This window comes from Pithys albifrons, chromosome 6 (assembly GCF_047495875.1).
Source record: "Pithys albifrons albifrons isolate INPA30051 chromosome 6, PitAlb_v1, whole genome shotgun sequence".
Classification (NCBI taxonomy): domain Eukaryota; kingdom Metazoa; phylum Chordata; class Aves; order Passeriformes; family Thamnophilidae; genus Pithys; species Pithys albifrons.
Genome location: NC_092463.1, coordinates 10,259,133 through 10,277,338, shown reverse-complemented (window position 1 = coordinate 10,277,338; position 18,206 = coordinate 10,259,133). Strand labels below are relative to the sequence as shown.

Genomic DNA, 18,206 nt, shown 5'->3' with positions numbered 1-18,206 from the left:
GGTAATTTTAAACTACTAACTAGCAGAATCAGACCTCATGTCACAAGTTAATCACATTCTGACTATATTTTGAAATAATTCTGATTCTTTTTAATCACATTCTAACTATATTTTGAAATAATTGCGTCAGTTTAATTCTGATAGAGAATATCGAAAGGCAGAAATTATTTCCTTTTAATGACTTTCATCTACGCTAATTGTTTACTATATTTATATTAACATCTTTTAGCAGTTCAGTTAGTATTCAGAGTATCCTTGGTCTGTTTTTTTTATAAATCTGGTCTTCTCTTTATTCAAGTTACTGAAACTTGCCTTTTCTGATAATACAAAGTCAACAAGTATTTCTTTCCATTGCCATCGGGATAAATTGTTTCATCATATACTATTTTTTTCTTACTTGCAGTGATAGATTTCTGCTTAGCTAAAGCTTTGATTTGTGATAAGGAAACTAATTACCAAAGTTTGAGACATTGCTGGGCATCTAAAACTAACTGTAATCAAAGAAAAGGTAAGATGAAAATGGGTAATGCAAAGGAATTTTAGAAGCTGACCTTCATGGAAAATTCTATGTTGCTTTTCATTTTATTAACAGTAAAAAGAACAGACTATTTTTGCCCTTAATAGTTGATAGTTCTTTACCGTGTCAGGATGTAAAAATGGGATTAAACAATTATGCATGAATGTGTTATTTTACTCAAGTATTTTTTCCAGGGGAGTGTTTTGTATTTTATTGAAAAAATATTAAAATTCATGATCATAAATGAACCATGGATTCTTTGTTATTTAACAGTAGTTTTTTTATTATGGGCCATTTCTAAAAAGGGGAAATAGGTACTGCTAGGTATTTATTAACTGCTTGTGAGTTTCAACAGTAAAAGAAACTTTCATGTCTATATGTCTCTTACGTAGTTGAAATGTCTGTAGCAGTGTCTTTAGTTTAGACCAATGTTCATAGCATGAATTTAAATAAGATTTTATATTGACTCTTCTACTAAGACAATACTCTTAAATACCAAAGTATTTTAGTTTCAGTCAAAAAGAGTACTAAATGAATTAATAAGTGACATTTTCAGATGCAAAAATACCATCATTCTTAAACATTATGAGGACTTCACAATTACAGCTGTGTGTCAGGTACCCACCAAGGTATCCTCTGTCCTCAGCTGGACAGAGGGATAAAAATGATGACAAAAGGCTCAAGGTTTGAGAGATGAAGACAGAGAGATCACTTAGCAACTGCCTTCACAGGCAAAGCAGACTCAGCTTAAGGAAATTAGTTTAATTTTATTACCAATCAAATCAGTCTGGAGTAATGAGAAATAAACCCACATCCTGAATGTGGGTTGACTTCACTCCCAGTTTCTCTACCGTCTTCCCCCAAATGGTACAAGGCGATGAGAAATGGGGGTCCTTGTCATTTCATTACACATTCGCTCTGCTGCTGCTTCCTCCATGAACTTCTTCAACATGAGTCCTTCCCTAGAGCTGTGGTTCTTCACAAACTGCTCCGTTGTGGATTCCCATGGAGCTGTAAGTCCTGCCAGCAAAACTGCTCCAGAGTAGGCTCCTCTATCCATGGGTCCACGTGTCCTGCCAGGAGCCTGATCCAGTGTGTTCCCTGCAAGGTCACAGCCTCCTTCAGGCATCCACCTGCTCTGAGGTGGGATCCTTCAGCTCCCTCACCATGGTCTTCACCATGGGCTGCAGGGGAATCACTACTCTAGAGTCTAGAGTACTTCCCCCTCCTTTTGCACTGACCTTGAGGTCTGCAGAGTTGTTTCTTTTTATATTCTCACTCCCTTCCAGTTGCTACTGTGCAGTAGGATTTTTATCCCTTCTTAAATCCATTATCCCAGAGGTGCTGCCACCATCACTGGTGGGCTTGGCCTTGGCCAGCAGTGGGTCCATCCTGGATCTGGCTGGCATTGTCTTTATTGGGAATGAGGAAATCTTCCAAGAGCTTCTCACGTAAGACCACCCCTTATTTGTTGTGAAACCCAATACACGGCTTTATTTCCATTTGGTTCAGGGTCATTATAGGTCATGACAACCAGCCAATATATAAACAGTAGAAGCAGCATTTTGTGTAGAAGACTTGGGCTTGTTAAACATGTGACTTAAAAATATGGCCTAATTCTCTAATGGATTGTCCTGCTGAGGAATACCCTTTAGTTTGTTGAAGTGGATGGTGTTTGGATTTGTGAAGACCGACTTCTGAATTGTGTTTTCTGTAAATAGTAGATCATAAAGATATTTTGCTGTTTGTCATTGTATCTTAAGAGTTGTTTATATAGAAGATATTTTTCCTAGCTGTAGGATCAAATAGGAAATGCCTGTTCAACTGAGAAAAATGGATGTTGATTTCAGGGTAGTTATGTGAAAGGAGGTATTTGAGTGAAATACTTACATAACTCTTTTGTTAGTTACTGCTGCTATGAAAGGAAAATGTTTTCATCCCTGCCCTTATCTGACCACTGGGCCCGTCTGCTGCAAGGGAGCAGAACACTGCTCAGCCTGCAGCATCAGCTGTCCTGTGCTGCTCAGCTGCCCAGAGGGTTTGTAGATGGATGGGTTTGGAAAAAACTTGGGCACTTTACAAATTGGTGATTTGGGTTTTTTTATCTGAAGGTCGTGCTGGACGAGTTTCCAAAGGGTATTGTTACAGGCTGGTACACAAGGCTTTCTGGACAAACTGTATTCCAGAGAAGTCAGAACCTGAGATAGTGGTAAGACCTTTTGGTGTAGGGTTAGGTATATTAAGATGGTTTTTTAATGTGTGTTGTCAAAGCAGAGAAGAAAAAGTTTTGCTTTACTTTTCCTGACGACAGTGTACAATTGGAATAGTTACTAATACCTGTAAGAATGACTAGAATTCAACTTCGTAAGTAATTGACAAAGGCCATTCCATAGAGTTTTCTTATAAAAAGAGATGCGTTATGCCAGTAAAATTGATGTGAATTAGAGATAAGCAATCTGCTCAAAAGAAAAATAACCTCAGTTACACAAAATTAATTTCAGCCTTTGTTAAATTGTACATTTTTCGACTTAGTTTTCATATGAAATGCTTTGTCACACTTCCCATGGTGGGGAAAGTAAAAATGATGTCATCTTCCCTTCAGCGTTGTCCATTGGGAGCTACACTCTTAAAATTAAAAAAGCTTGATATGGGGAATCCAAAAACCTTGCTGGCAACAGCCCTTTCTCCACCCAATGTAGATGACATTGAGCGTACCATAGACCAGCTGAAAGAGGTAGGCTTCCTTTTTTTAGTGTGGTCAAATCAGGATAATAGAAATGTACCATAGAAATGGTTTTCTTGGTGTTTAAGGTAATAGTAACCTTAATTGGAACCTCAGCTGTGTCTAGAGAATTTTTTCACACATTGGACTGTTATTTGGTCCCCATCTCCTTGAGCCTAATTTCTGTAGTTTACTTCATTAAAACAGGATTACAATTTCATCGGGGAGTAACGATACTCTTTGAGGACTAGCATGTATGGTGAGAAAAAAGAGAAAATTAGAAAAAAAATGAGATAACTTGAACTCTGTGAGTGTTACGGTTTATTAGTAAGTAATAAATGAGACTGTTATACCTTATGGTGGGCAGGAATCAGCCTGAGGTTTACCCTTCTCACTTGTACAAGGAAGTTGGTTATTTTGCTTTTCAGTTATAAAGTTGATAAGGGGTAGAATCTTCATTACGTTACATTTTTTCCAAACTGCATAAGAAATACTATTTGTATCGTTTGTACCTTGCTTTTATATTCAGTGTAGGTAGTAGCTTTGGTTTGAAAAGTACTAGGCTTTAAAAATTGTCCTGGGTTTGCTAAGTTAGCTTTTACCAAATTTTAATTTCTCTAGCTGGGAGCACTTACCTGTGTGCAAAGAGAAGAAAATCTGCAAGATGGTGAGCTGACTTTCTTGGGAAAGGTGTTGATACAGTTGCCAGTGGACCTGTATTTTGGAAAATTAATATTCCTTGGGCATGTCTTTGGATGCTTAGAGGAGTGCCTTATTATAGGTAACTGAAAGAAGAACATGTGAGAACGTGTCTCTAAAAAAAAACGATTTGCAGGTTTTAATTTTAATTTGTTTTTATTGTAGCTGCTGCACTGTCTTTGCGGAATTTTTTTGCAGCATCTTTCAAAAACGATGTTGATGGATTCAGGTAGTAACCCAGAAGTTTTACAGCTTTTATCCACACTGGGGAGCAGAGGGCAAAGTTGATCACTCAATATAATATTCCATGTAATGAGTCTTATTTTCTGTCAAATTGCCAAGCTGTGCAAAAAAGCTTTTCCAGGTAGATGCGATACTGAAATCTTTTTATGTGTTAACATAAATCACTAAGGCAACTCATTCTTTACTGATCATAAGGCCTGATTCTTCAGCTTTGCCTTTCTGATATAAACATATGGCAGTGTCTATTAAAATGTTTTTTGAAATAGTAAGGACATGTTTTTTTTATTACTGCCCCATAGAGAGCATCTCCTTCAACAGGGAGATGTAAATAAGTACAAGTAATTACAGTAACTGTGTTAATCTCGTTTATGTTCAAGACCTGGAATTTATTACTAATGTAGTATTCTATGCTGCATAATACATGCAATATTGTTAATAATACTTTTGTTTGTATTGTCAGGAAAAAAATGTTTTTTGCTGGGAATAGTAATAGTGACTGTATTGCAATTGTGAATGCATTTAAGGTAAGTCTTTTTCTTCCAGTTTAGATTACAGTGAAATCTGATAGACCAAGGCAGAGATTCTCATCTTTGTAAGATCAGTGCAGCATTTGTGCTTTGAAGTTGCTAAAAACTTCACATTACTGCCAGCTACTTAACTGATGCTTTTTGCAGTCTGTGTCCTGCTGTAACACTCCTAGTTCTGATTGTCTATGTTATAATAGCCAAAAATAAAATACCAGAGATATGGTGATATTTGCAGATCCCCTTTAACCAAGGACAGCTGGTGGACACACTAGTGCAGAATGAGTTTGGTGACCTTTCTCTAGAGTTTCTAGCTTTGACTTTGTGATGTTTTATGTTGTGTAAATGGCATATTTTGGTATGCTTGACTGTTTGGTAGCACAGTACCATGGACAGGGGTCGATCCTTCCAGGTACAGACAGAGCTGGTACAGTGTAGCAAAGACTATTAAAGCTAGAGGAACTTACTGTTAAAAATCCAACATTTTGCATTATGCATGCTCTGGCACGTTCTGTAATCTGGAGACTCCAAAATCGTCAGCTGCAGACTTAATTTGGTTGGACTTGATCATCTCAGAGGTCTTTCCAACCTAGTTGATTCTGTGATTCTGTCATTTATTCACATTTTTAAATATGTTGTCCTTCAGCGAAAACTGATTTGTTTTTCTCTACTCTGCTGTCAGAATTTTATGAAGCAAACGTGGGCATTTATGCCACATGTATCCACTGATGCTGGGGCTCAAAAATAATCTTTTCTGAATTCCCCTTACATATTATATATAATATATTTCCTTTGTGTCACCTGGTAATTATCAGCTGTTAATCTGAAAATGATAGTATAAATCAGTATGTTGTCCTGGAGAATAAATGCAAACATTCAGACAGAGCTTCCAGAGCAGTATCTCTGTGTGTCAGTGATGTGAATGCTTTGTTTTGATGAATGGCTGAGTATCAGAAAAGAACAGGTAAGGTCAGGTAAGTTTGTTTTCCAACTCGCTAGTTCAGGTTATATTTCTTTCAGGGTAGCCTCTGTCAGGGTAGGGAAATGCAGTCTAGCTATTCAACTGTGGTAATAGTCAGTGTCCACAGTAAGCTGGAAAATTGCATTATGAGGTGACTTGCTGTCAAACTAGAAGAAACGCATTCTGCAGGCATCTGTCATAGATTTCCTGCCTAACAATGAAGTTATTTTCATTAGTATGTGGGGTATGTTAGTTTCTCTTCCAGCCTTGTTTTCTGGGAGGCATTTGCATCAGAACTGTATCAAAATCAGTTCACTTTTTTCCCAAAGCTGGGAGGTAAAAAAAGGTTCTGAAAGTAGCCTGCTTTATTATAACACATTAAAACATCCAAATTGTTCTACTTAATTTATCAATGTTTTCGTGTGCTTTAATGCTCCCTCCATTTCCTCTCAGAAAAGTGAGTGGAGAGCCTGTTACATTGTGGCTGTGTTGTACCTCTCCCCACGCAAGTCAGGGCTTACTTCTTTAAAACCTTGGAACGTAACATGTTCAGTCTTCTTTTGTAATGCGCCAAGATCCAGAACTTCTAAGCTATGTCCAGAAATTCAGTGACTTAAATGCTGTGTTTCCAGTTTAGCTGCAGGACCTGATGAAAGGTTTGAGGCAATAAATGTAATTACAGTTCATCCACCAGTGCTTAAACTCCTTTTCAGTCCAATTTGAAGGTAGAACAGTTACCTTCCTTCAGAAGTTCTTGTTCTTTCGTGTGTCACAAAACATTTATAGTCCTGTCACACCACTTTGTGGGCTCTGATACAAGCAGTGGAAGTCTCAGAGTTCTTGCCCATCCTCAAAAAAATAGAGTAAGACTGTTCATAAGAACGAGAATTATTTATATCTGCTTAGGAACCAACCAGACAACCATCATATTAGACTAAAATTAAATAATTAGGCTGGAAGGACCTCAGGAGGTGTGTAGTCCAGTCTCCCACTAAGAGCAGTTTCATCCATGAGATCTGTCAAAGTTACTCAGGGTCTTTTAGACAAGGTCCTCAAAAACCTGATCTAAGTTGGCCCTGCTGTGTAAGGTTTTGGAACAAATGATCTGAAGAAGTCTCCTCCAACCTAAAATACTATGACTCAGATTTCCTTATACCTTTTTTTGTGCTGTAATATTTATGGTTTGTGTTAGTCTGGGGGAAGTTTGGTTTTTAAAATGGTGTTAAAAATTATCTTCAGTATTGATATGGAAAAACCTTCATGGTTTTAAGTTGCACATTAGTATTTACAGTAATTATTACTAAAACGCTGCATTTTATGTCTGAATACTTCACCACTTCTTTCTTAGGCATGGCAGGCCTGCAAACAAAAGGGGAAGCTGAGAGATCCCAAGGTTAGTTGTGTTTTCTTTTTTTCTGTTCAATGTTGGTGCTTTCAGTGCTGGAGTATTTGATGTTCTTAGTAAGGAATTTTTGCTAGCAAGCCTTATTTATAATAATTATGGTTTTTCATAAGTAAACAGAAGCATGGGCTTTGAGAGAAAATGAGTCTTTGAATCCAGTGCAGGGTTATTTGTAGACAGTCCCTTATGTAGTCCCTTTCACAGATGGATCAACAGTGGCCAGAGGGTTTGAAATCCAAGCTAAAAAGGGAAATTGAGCTGTAGTTGAAAGAAATGTAACACACAGAAATGCCTATTTTTTTTAAACACACAGATTTCTACCCTCTTAAAAAACCCTGAAAGATGAAAGATGTTTATGTGCATCAGTCACAAAAATGCAGACAATAACTGCCTCCAGTCTTTCCTTTGTGTGTATAAGATAAAACCTTTGCTATTTCCCTGCTTCTTTCAGAGCATAGCATCTTTTATGAGCACCAATATGTAACATACACTGAGTCATAATGAGTAGCCAGGATGGCCAGAATCTGTCTGACAAAGTTGTACATTCAGATAAAGAAGCTCTGGGTTTTTTGGAATTGTGCCTGGGTGACCAAGAAGGCCACCTGGCTTGTATCAGCAATATTGTGGCCAGTAGGGTGGTTTACATCCCTGTCCTGGTAAGGCCACACCTCGAATCCTGTGTAGAAAGTACTGTAAGACATTGAGGTGCTGGAGTGTCCAGAAAAAGGCAACTGAACTGGAGAAGGGTCTGGAGCACAAGCCTTACAAGGACTGTCTGGGGTAGCTGGGGGTGTTTAATCTGGAGAAAAGGCGGCTCAAGGTGGTCCTTGTCGCTCTCTACAACTACCTGAAAGGAAGCTGTAGTGAGGTGGGTGTTGACTGCTTCTCCCAAGTGATAAAAGGAGAGGAAATGGCCTCAAGTTGTGCCAGGGAAGGTTTAGGTTTGATATTAGGAAAAACGTTTTGCTAAAAGCATTGGAACAGGCTCCCCAGAGAAGTGGTGGAGTCACCATCTGCAGAGTTGTTCAAAAGGCACAGGGATGTGGCACTTGTGGATATGGTTAAGTGCTGAACATGCCAGTGGTGGGTTAATGGTTGGACTCAGTGATCTTCGAGGTCTTTTCTCAAACCTTAGCATTCCTATGGTTCTCTTGGTGTCCATCAAAGTAGGTTTTTGTAGTAGTAGCAACACAGAGTTGTACTTGTAGGTTTATATGAAAAGTTTAGATGACCCACAACTGCACTGGCCATAACCAAAGTATAGTTTTAGTCAAATATATAACTGTCTTACATTTTCATACTTGTCATAATACTAAATGTGAATGCAAAGAAAGCTGTGAAATTACATTAAATTCTTCTGTTGCTATATGTAATAATTATTTGTATCCACACAGCAGTGTATGAGACAAAGCTTACTAGCAGAAGAAACAAGTTTCTAACTTTCTTTTTCAGGAAGAGTTAGAGTGGGGTCAATCAAATTGTGTTCATATCAAAAAGATCAAAGAGGTAAGACTAAACAGGGAATCTCTGTAATAAGCAGAAGGACTTTGGTTTTTTACCTGTGAATCTTGGAGAAGGCTACTCTGTCTATATGTATTTATTTTCTTGAAATGATGTATAAATATAGATGAAAGCAGTTTTTGTTAGGATGAACAGAGTGTTTTTAAATTATTAACTGTTGAACATATTTTTAATATTTTTAAGAGACTTCCAGTATTATTTGCTAATTTTATAGGTTCCTAAAATCACTTGTGGTGTGACTGCTGTCTGTTACATAACTTCTGTCTTCTGGTTAGGATAACTTCTAAGCAAATACAGTTATATCATGAGAACTGGACTTGAAAATTTGTGCAGCAATTAATGAAAACTCTGCTTTGTAATGGGCTTCCAGTTGAATATGATATGTTGAGGGGGAAGTAAGTAAAACTCCTGAGTACCTGTGATTGGCAGAATGGCCTTGCCCATTATTCCAGTGCTTCATAACTTAGGCATGAGCAATGTAGGGCCTATGTTCAAAAAGCACAGGAAATATAAAAAGCATTTGATAACAAACAGCCATCTGGATAAGAAATGCCAACAGTTTTTTGGCTTGTATATGTGATAACAAAAAGGTGAGAGAAAATTCTGTAGAACTGGGCTGTGGAATGATTAGTCTTACATGGTAGCCTCTCCTAGTTCAGTTCAGATATTAGAAGAAGAGTTTGTACATGACATGATATATAAGGAGTTTAGAATGGACACCTGCACCATGGCTTACTAAGGGTTTGGGGGATTTTGTTTGCCACACTTTAAGATACTATTTTAATAATACTTTGTGTGGAGGTGAATTTGCAGAACTAAGTCAGTCCCATGGGTTGCTTTCTGGTTATGGTAGTTTTTGTAGTAGTATCCTAAAACTGGCAGCAGCAGAAAGGCAGAAAATGTAGATACAAACAAGTTGAGCAGACTCTGCTACATTTGCTCCAGAATCAGTTGGGAGAGTAAAAGCATTTACTGTGTGGTCAGAGGACCAGTGGCTGCTTGTGGAAGCTTCTTGGAAATGCTGAAGATGGAAAGCTTGATATGTTCTGCTGTAGAACACACGTTTGATCTCACATACAGTAATCACAGTTGCCTCCTGAACTGAGGGTGCAGCATGGTCACTGCTGCAGTTAGGTGCAGAAGTCCAGGTTGTTAGTGTGATTTTTACTTTTTAAGATGCAAATCTGAAATTATTTAAATGGAGAATATCCTCTTATTTCTTAATTTTGTTCTATATCATATATGCAAAATATGCTTTGTGACTACCAAGTTCTTTATAAGATGTCAAGAAAACTGCTGGAGTCACAGCGCTGAAATTATTTTCCAACACAGGAGTGCTAAGCAGTGTATTGGTGAAATGCATACTAGTCACCTAAAAAGGGAAGGGAGTTTGTCCAATTATTTTAGACTTTTACTAACAGATTTTATTTTCCTATGTGGATGGTTTTGATCTGTGTAAAATGTAACTTAGAGATCAAATTTCAGGTGGCAGAGTTATTTTACAACTTGAAAAGGCGAGTCAAAGCATTTAAAATGTATGTTAATGCTCAACCACCTACTATGGACCAGGAATATGTGTACAAACAACGCTTCATTTTGCAGGTAATGCTTTATTGTCATGAAGAGATATTATTTACAAAACTTACGGCTAGATTTTTATATACTATTACTGATGAACTGGTATTACACTCATGTTTGAAAATTCTCTATGGATCTTGAGATTTTGGGTAGAAAAGGATGTAATTCTTTTTAACAGTGTATTGACAATGTAGAAGGACAACTAATGTTAGGGGGTTTTTGTTTGTTTTTAATTATATTATCACTTCTATTGGAATGTGTGCTGTCTTGGATAGTTAGTGGGGAGGGGTTGCTGGGAATTAGGTGTGTTTTAGCTATTTTGACTTTGTCAAATTTTCAGTTAAATTTCTTATTTGGACTGATTCACAGTGATTTTATGTTCACAGACATGTTCATCTTTTCCGTAGCAGTTGGTTTAACTGTGTAAGCAGTGAACTTCTTGAAGCTGAATTGTTAAATACTGTAGGATGTAGCCTGAAAATTGACCAATTTTCCTGTGGCTATTTTGTGTGAATTTATTAAAATTGAGGCTCTTCTTGAAATCAGGATTAACAGTTATGATCTTCATAGAGCAAGTCTGCATACAGAAATATTAAAATGTTCTGGAACTGTTCCAGATACTGAACTCTTTTCATAAAAGTACGTTTTTAAGGATTTGCATGAATTAATGTTTATTTGGCAGTTTCAGTAGTTCCTGGAGACAGGAAAAAATATTCATCTGCAGAGCTGTTGCAGTCTCTTCATGTTGCCAGTGTATTTCTTTTCAAGAAACTGAATACAATGTGCTGCATTTTACAAAATACTTTCTTGATTTCAGGTTGTAATAGCTGGTGCTTTCTATCCAAACTACTTTACTTTAGGAAAATATAGTGAAGGAATTGCTGCGAAAGAGCTTGCTGGCAAGGATCCAAAAACCACTGTAATGGTATGTTAAGAAGGTGAATGAATTAATTATCAAGTAATAGAAATATGTGGTGTTTGGTTGGTATTTTCAAGTTCTGTTCTGTCTTGGGCGGGGCAGAAATAATTACCTGCTCTGATCCTTGCTTGGTAAACTCTCTCCTCTCCCATCTCCCTTTCTTTCAATACAATAAATATTGTGTGGGTGGGCAATTTTAGAAGAATTCTTGAGAACTGTCTCTATTCATTTGATTGCTCGTCTAGCACAGGGAAACAACTTCCATCAAACTAACTAAATATTTGGAAAAACAGAACAGCACTGTCAAGGGTACTTTTTAATGAGTACTCATGAAATGTGTTGTCACAACTTCAGTGTTAGTTTTTTAGTCATCCCCTGCTTGATAGTACATGGCATTCATTCTTGTTGCTTTAAGATTACTCAGGCATTTCACTGTGCTTTTCATCTTCTAAAATTACTTTTCCTCTGATTTCATAAGTGCGAGTTTAAAATGGCTCTGCTGATTTATGCAAAATGGTGCAGTCTAAACTGGGAAAGCATTTGGTGTATCTGAACTGGTCAAATAACCATGACCTTTGCTTAAAGAAAGCAAACCTACAAACCAGGCAGCCTCAAAGAATATACTTTTATTGGCACAAGAGAAGATAGATAAAAGGTGGAGAAACTCAGAAAATCTTAGTGCTAAGGAGTGTTTTTGTGCTTCACTGCTAACCCAAGAAGAGGGGCTGGTTCTGTACTGAAGGAGATGCTGTCATGGCAATATGTGTGTGCAGTCATATTTATGTATGCTTTTGAAGCTTTTACCATATTTTAGCATAGTGAAGCAAAATACCAGACTAGCTCAATATTGTGGAATAAAGGCAAGTATTGCCATAGCAGCATTGATTAAGATTAAACTGGTAGTTTTAAGGAGCTACTTTCTGTTAATGTATGTAACTCTTGATCTGCTCATACATTAACTGCTTGTTACCTTGAAGAAGGAAGAAGTAGCTGCTGTGTCTTCATCAGTTTGAATGATCATCTTGGGCACAAATGCTGTGAGTTCCTGAAGCTCACAATTTGAGTGATTCTTACAGCTGTATGCTGCTCCTAATGGTGTGTCCTGAAGATATAAAAGACAATTATTCCTCCCACTCTCTGGTCTCTTGAAATCATCTTGCCTTAAGGCAGTTTCTGTAGTCTAACCTAGACCATGTTTTTAACCGGCAGCTGACCTTAGTAGTGTAATTCCAAGGCAAAGGAAGAATTTCTATATCTAACCTGCTCTGTTTAAGGTTGTAACAGCCAAAGAAAAGAATAGACAGTTGCATAGCCCCTGAAAAGTAGTTAGAAATTGCCAAATTGGAACTTGCTAATAAGGATTTCATGATTCTGTATTAAATCAAGGTCTCCTATGGGAGATTATTAAGTAAGGAAAAGTTAGAGAAATGTATATCTGACTACTGTTGCATGTTAATAGTTGTAGAACATTACATTTGAGTTACTCCTCTACACAGGGAAGACCAGGAGATTGCTCTTTGTCATCCCTAAGAAGCATGTGTCCATCTGTAAGTGCTTTCCAGTTTTGCAAGCTGTCCCACCATACCTCAGTAATTCAATATGTCATAGTTTTGCAAGGATATGCACAAGCTGTAGGTCCTCCTGTTTCCCAGACTGCATATACTGCCTAGGATATGTTTACCAATCATGAACAAGGAATCATAGCAATCCACTGGGTTTCTTTACAAGCAAAACCAGAGACACTAGACAGATTTTTGGGAAAAATACCAAGTTAATATATGTGATTACAAATCTACTTCATTTATAGTTAGAGCATTTATCCACAGGTTTGAAGCAGTAGAGCATCACTACGAGCATAACTGTTTTTTTAACTGCCTTTGAAATTTTTGAATGTATTATAGCATATATATTTTTTGTAATTTTTTGGAGTTTAGATTGTGCATTATTGCAGGTCAAGTTAAGGACAAAGCAAACTATTGAGGTGAACTTAAAAATGCATTAAAACAATTGAATGTGTCCAAATGTAGCATCTTTTTCTTCACAGCTGAAGAATATTCCTCCTTATGGATATCTGTACCATAAACAGTTGCAGTCACTACTCAGACCGTGTGGGCAAGTAAAATCTATTGCCTATAATGGGTCCAAGTAAGTATGAAATACTTTTAAGGATTCTGCCTTTCTCATGTTCTCAGTTATGAATCCAGTAATGAATTTCCTTGTCAATGGTGTACCGACAAAATTAGTTTATTTCTTCCCTCTTTGAAATTAGTAATTTCTGTTTAGTGCATTGGCTAGAGTTAAAAAGGTGGTTTTGAACTTTGGTGTATATTTGTTGGAATAACAATAAACTAGCTGAGGTAGAGACTTCTGTTTTGTCTTTAGTGTTCTCTAACAGTGGACCTTAATTGCAAGTAATCTGTCGGTGTTTATTTCTAAATTTCATACTGAGTTGAGCTCATTTTTAAAGTCCAATGACTTTTTTTTTTACCTAATCATCTGGCAGATTTTGGCCTATAGCTGCCCAAAGTTGAGTTCATGTAGCCCTTCTTACTCCTTTTCCAATCTTCAGTTCTTTTCTTACTGACTTATATTTTCACATCCTTTTTATTTTTATTAAATACACTCATTAAATTTGGTATGTGCTTTTAAGAATGTTAGAAAGTTTTCTTACAATCATCAGGATAATTCAAGTTTGTTTGTTGTTGGGGTGTTGTTTGGTTTTTTGGGGTGTGTGTGAACAGGGCATTTGTGGAGTTTTCCCGTAATCCAAAAGAGGCCTTTAAGGTTCTTCCTGAAGTGTACCTGGCAATCAAGATGTTACAGCTGAAGATTCCTTTGGAGCTGGAGGTTCATTATCCAGATGATATCAGAAAACAACTGGGAGGTGTGGAAGCTGCAAGTTTGCAGTCTCTAAGGTAATTGTATATGGAAAATGTTTCTTTGCAGTGAAATGAGGTTTGCTAGATTCAGTGGGAATTTCCTTGGAAGCATCACCAAGGAAGATAGGTTCAAAAAACAGATGTAAACTTTGTGTAAGCAGAATGCTTTTCCAGGGCTAGAAATAACATGGTTGTTTTAAATATTTCTTTATAGCTAAAAGTGTTTTGCTGTTTAAGAGAACTCCAAATACACATTCTTCTTTTTTCTCCCTCAAGATTTTACTCCATTTGCCTTTGGCATATGGAAATGTGGATGTACACTGTAATTCCTGTTCATGCTAGAGACAACATGAGGATTGCTATAACAAAAACAAATGAGTGGCATTTGGGGACAAAAGAAGGGAAGGGAGGTGGAACATAAAAACAGAAACTGTGGGGAAATGTACCAACATAAGGCGTAAAAACATGATAGAAAATACTGCCGAGGAGTGCAGTGTGGTGAGGCTCTGTGATCCACACCTGCCTTTGCTGGGGAAATCTGGCCTGTGGGTTTCACTGTTAGCATAGGCTGTGATTCTGAGCTTTGGGTCATACAGGTAACTTGGTAAAACTGTAATCTGCCTAGCTGCTGATGGGGCTGCAGCCATGGTAGTACTTTAAAATAAGAAATCTAAAATAAGAAGGCAGGAATGAACTGGGAAGGTTCAAGTTCAGGTGAATATTTCACATCCAATTGATTGTGCTTAATTTATAATAAAGGATTGTAGCAGCTTCACTGTGCCCAAAACAGCACTTAGAATCTTTTCGAAAATTAGTTTTTGAGAAACTTAAATCTTTTAGGCTGAAAGACTTAATTTTGGAGTTCTTAACTTTTGTCAATAAAAGGAGTACTTTATACATATATATATATATAAATACAGAAACTTATATGTAAAAATTTGCTGAATTTATCTTTGTGTTGCTGTCTATTCTGTTTCTTAAAAATAAGTTTAGAAGGCATGCATAGCAAAAAGCCTCACTATTTAACCTTAATTCTTTGCATGTTTAATAAACTGATGGCACAGTTGTGTCCTCTTATGTATCTTCCTATGTTAACTCAGTAGCAATTTGGTTCTGTGTGGTGATTTTATGTTCTAATTGAATTAATGTATTCCTAAATAAAAGTCATTAAGTACATAATGTGCCTTAGGGCTACCCGGGGAAGCAAATAAAAGTGTAAAAATCGATGTCTTGAGTTTTCTCTTGTGAGTGAAGTATTTAGCATCTTTATTCCATAAATTTTTTTAGAGTAAGTGTAGACTGTCAGAAGCAGACAGTGGAGCCTGTGGAAATCTCATTTGGTGCTTCAGAAATGTCAAAGATGATTCCAAGTCGGTTTTTGTGCATCAAGATAACAGAGGTAGGGACGTTCTACATCTGAAATAGGTCATATCTGATAATTGGTACCTAGATAGCTTAGTAGAGATTAATATCTGACAAGCTTTAATTAAAAAAATGGTACTGATAATGTTTATAGCACAGAGATATCTTTAAGATGCATGGAGAATATTCTTGGTTTAATTTTTAGTAGTTCTTTGTTAAACAGTACTCACATGTTTGCACTTGACAAAATTTGCTGGCAGTGAATGTTAGCTGGAAGTAGGCATAAATGTCAAGAGGATTAATGGAAAAGAGGTAAAATGCTTGTGTAAACTACATAAATGAGAATTAGGAGGTATTTGGGCCATTTACCTTGTTATTATTAACTGCCAGTTCTCTTCAGAAGCTATACATATGAGAAATGAGATGAATTAATGGTAGCATATGCTCATTTTGAAAATATGCATAGAAGTGTATTATGGGAAAATCATATGTATATATAAATATTTCTGAAATCTGAAGCTGAGAATTTTTTACGTCTCGTGTTAACTCATCTTCTCAAGTTGAGTAATAGCAATATATATTCTGCTAAAATAGAAATAATAATGAAAACATTCAAACCACTGAGCTGGGGAGATTATAGGATCAAATATTAAAACAGCTCTTGATATTAGTGGCATGTTTTGCAAGTGCAGGAAAGAATATTTTTTTCCTTTTATTCAGCTAAGTGTCTTGATTAAAAGATGTTAATGAATTTGATCAGACCTATTGCAATCACTTAGCTTAGGCTACTTTTGTTTGAACGTGTCAGTTTTAATTACTGAAAATAAAGTTTGTTTTTTATCATAAGCGTTTGATAGAAGATCTGAAGTGGTTATATGAGTTTAGTGAGCCATTTGAAAAGATGACTTATTTTATTCAGTTTGATTTAGATGAGTGTATGTTCTTATCAGTTTCCTAAGTATGGCTAATCATCCCAGTGAGAATGCTAATTTGCTGATAGTTGTAGCAAGCCGTTATTCTGTTACTAAAGAAAAGTGCACTAAATCTGTATACATGTGTCTAATCAAATGTCTACCTTGTATTTTCTGTATGTTAATTCAGTTGAGAAAAATGGAAGCAGTCTTGGATTAATTTTCTCTATTAGTAGTTATATCAGAATCTGTTCAACTGAAAAGCATATTGCAACAGCACAGAAAATTAACATTTTCAGATAACATCTGAGACAGAAATGCTTATCTGCATTATTACAGTATGTGAACTGTGTGTGTCAGGAGTGTTTTCATGTATTTTGCTCAGATGTGGTTTGTATTTGATGTAGAAGTATAAAACAATGTGAAATCTGTTACTGTCTAACTTTTCTACTTTCAGATAGTAGAAGTTGGACACTTCTGGGGTTACAGAATAGATGAAAAAAATAGGACTGTACTCCAGGCTCTGACTGCTGAAATTAACTATCAGAACCTGATGGATTTATCAGTGCCTCCACGTCCAGATCTGCTTTGTCTGGCACCATTCACTTATCTGGAAAACAGAGGATACTACAGAGCTTGTGTTCTGTATGTTCATGGAGATTTTGCTGAGGTAATATGCTATGTCATATTGAATTGGTAGGATGTAATTGGGTTAACAATCTTGGAGCTTTGCTTTTCTTTTTTTCTACAAATCACTGGTTAGAGTAGATTAATTAGTTTTTTTTCCAGAACATGGGAATTTTTAGTTATTAAATTGAGAAGCTCTTGTTTGATACCGTAAAGGTTGTTGTGTGCTGAAGCAAAGCAAAACAAAATAAACTAAAACTTCCAGTAAATCTGAAAGTGTGGCAAGGAGTGCTTAGATAAAGTGGTACATTGCTGGCAGCAGCCCCATCACTTCCTCTTCATAAAAATATTGAGATCCATCTGAAAAGTAAATTCTGGCCCTCATTGTATTGGCAGTTTTCAGTCACTTATGGCAAATTCATCTAAGCTTTTTCTACCAGTGTTTCTGGCCCTGGTTTGCAACACGGTTCTTCCTTCTCTCTTCCAGTTTCTTGTCTCTCTTTCCTCCTGGGCTCCCTTTTGCTAATTGAAGCAAGCTGCACCCTTTCTCATCTCACATCCTACATTGACTCTCCTGGTCTCTGTCTCACTCCTCAGTTTCTGTTTTGACCTCAGTTTTCTGAAGCAGAACTACACATGCTGCCATACTTATAGTATTGCCTTTGCTTAGCAACAATGCATAGTGCAGAAATTCATCTTCCAACACAGTGTTTCTCCTCTGCATTCAAAATTATTTCATGGGGCACATGCCACATTTGCCTTTTCATGGCTTTCTTTGCATGACCCACCTCTTTTCATCTTAGTTCTAACTCCTTGGTAATTTTCAAATAATTAAAATTTATACATAGTAAATTATACATAGAATTTACAGGACTGTTTATAGCAGAAATTGTTAAAATTTCAAAATATGTAATTTTTTACTTCACACCATTTGTTTTTTTTTTCCATGCTCTTGGGTCCATTCATGGTGATTTTTTTGGAACAGCGTTTATTCTTTTGAGTTCCATAGAGAGAAATTCATCAGAAGATTTTGGCTTTTTGTACTGAGATCAGTAATGGAAATTAATGCCACAGTTCAAGATTGATACTAAACTGCTGAAAAGTATTGGCCTGAAAAATTAAGAACAGATTTTCTTATTTTTTGTGACATTCGCCCTTGCACAGCCCATTCCTCTGTTGAATTTATTTTATTTCTTAACCTAGCTGGACATCACCACTCTGGAGTTAATGCTGAACTTTGCCATCTGTTTAAAGTCATGGAAAACTAGTGAATAGGAGTGCTCATCTCACCACTTTCTCTTTGCAATTTATTAAAAGGCACCGGATGCATGTTCACATTTG

The 18,206-nt window shown here is 36.6% G+C and overlaps 1 protein-coding gene across 1 annotated transcript in view; it reads left to right on the top strand.

Moving 5' to 3' along the window:
• TDRD9 (tudor domain containing 9) overlaps positions 1 to 18,206 on the top strand; it is a 79,411-nt gene that overhangs the window by 51,142 nt on the left and 10,063 nt on the right. Inside the window, exons 13-26 of the mRNA XM_071559380.1 lie at positions 404 to 508; positions 2,629 to 2,726; positions 3,120 to 3,251; positions 3,861 to 4,020; positions 4,104 to 4,167; positions 4,642 to 4,705; positions 7,015 to 7,059; positions 8,521 to 8,574; positions 10,075 to 10,191; positions 10,985 to 11,092; positions 13,131 to 13,231; positions 13,828 to 14,001; positions 15,253 to 15,364; positions 16,696 to 16,908. Coding sequence (XP_071415481.1) covers positions 404 to 508; positions 2,629 to 2,726; positions 3,120 to 3,251; positions 3,861 to 4,020; positions 4,104 to 4,167; positions 4,642 to 4,705; positions 7,015 to 7,059; positions 8,521 to 8,574; positions 10,075 to 10,191; positions 10,985 to 11,092; positions 13,131 to 13,231; positions 13,828 to 14,001; positions 15,253 to 15,364; positions 16,696 to 16,908 — 1,547 coding nt within the window. The remainder of the gene's footprint in view (positions 1 to 403; positions 509 to 2,628; positions 2,727 to 3,119; positions 3,252 to 3,860; positions 4,021 to 4,103; positions 4,168 to 4,641; positions 4,706 to 7,014; positions 7,060 to 8,520; positions 8,575 to 10,074; positions 10,192 to 10,984; positions 11,093 to 13,130; positions 13,232 to 13,827; positions 14,002 to 15,252; positions 15,365 to 16,695; positions 16,909 to 18,206) is intronic.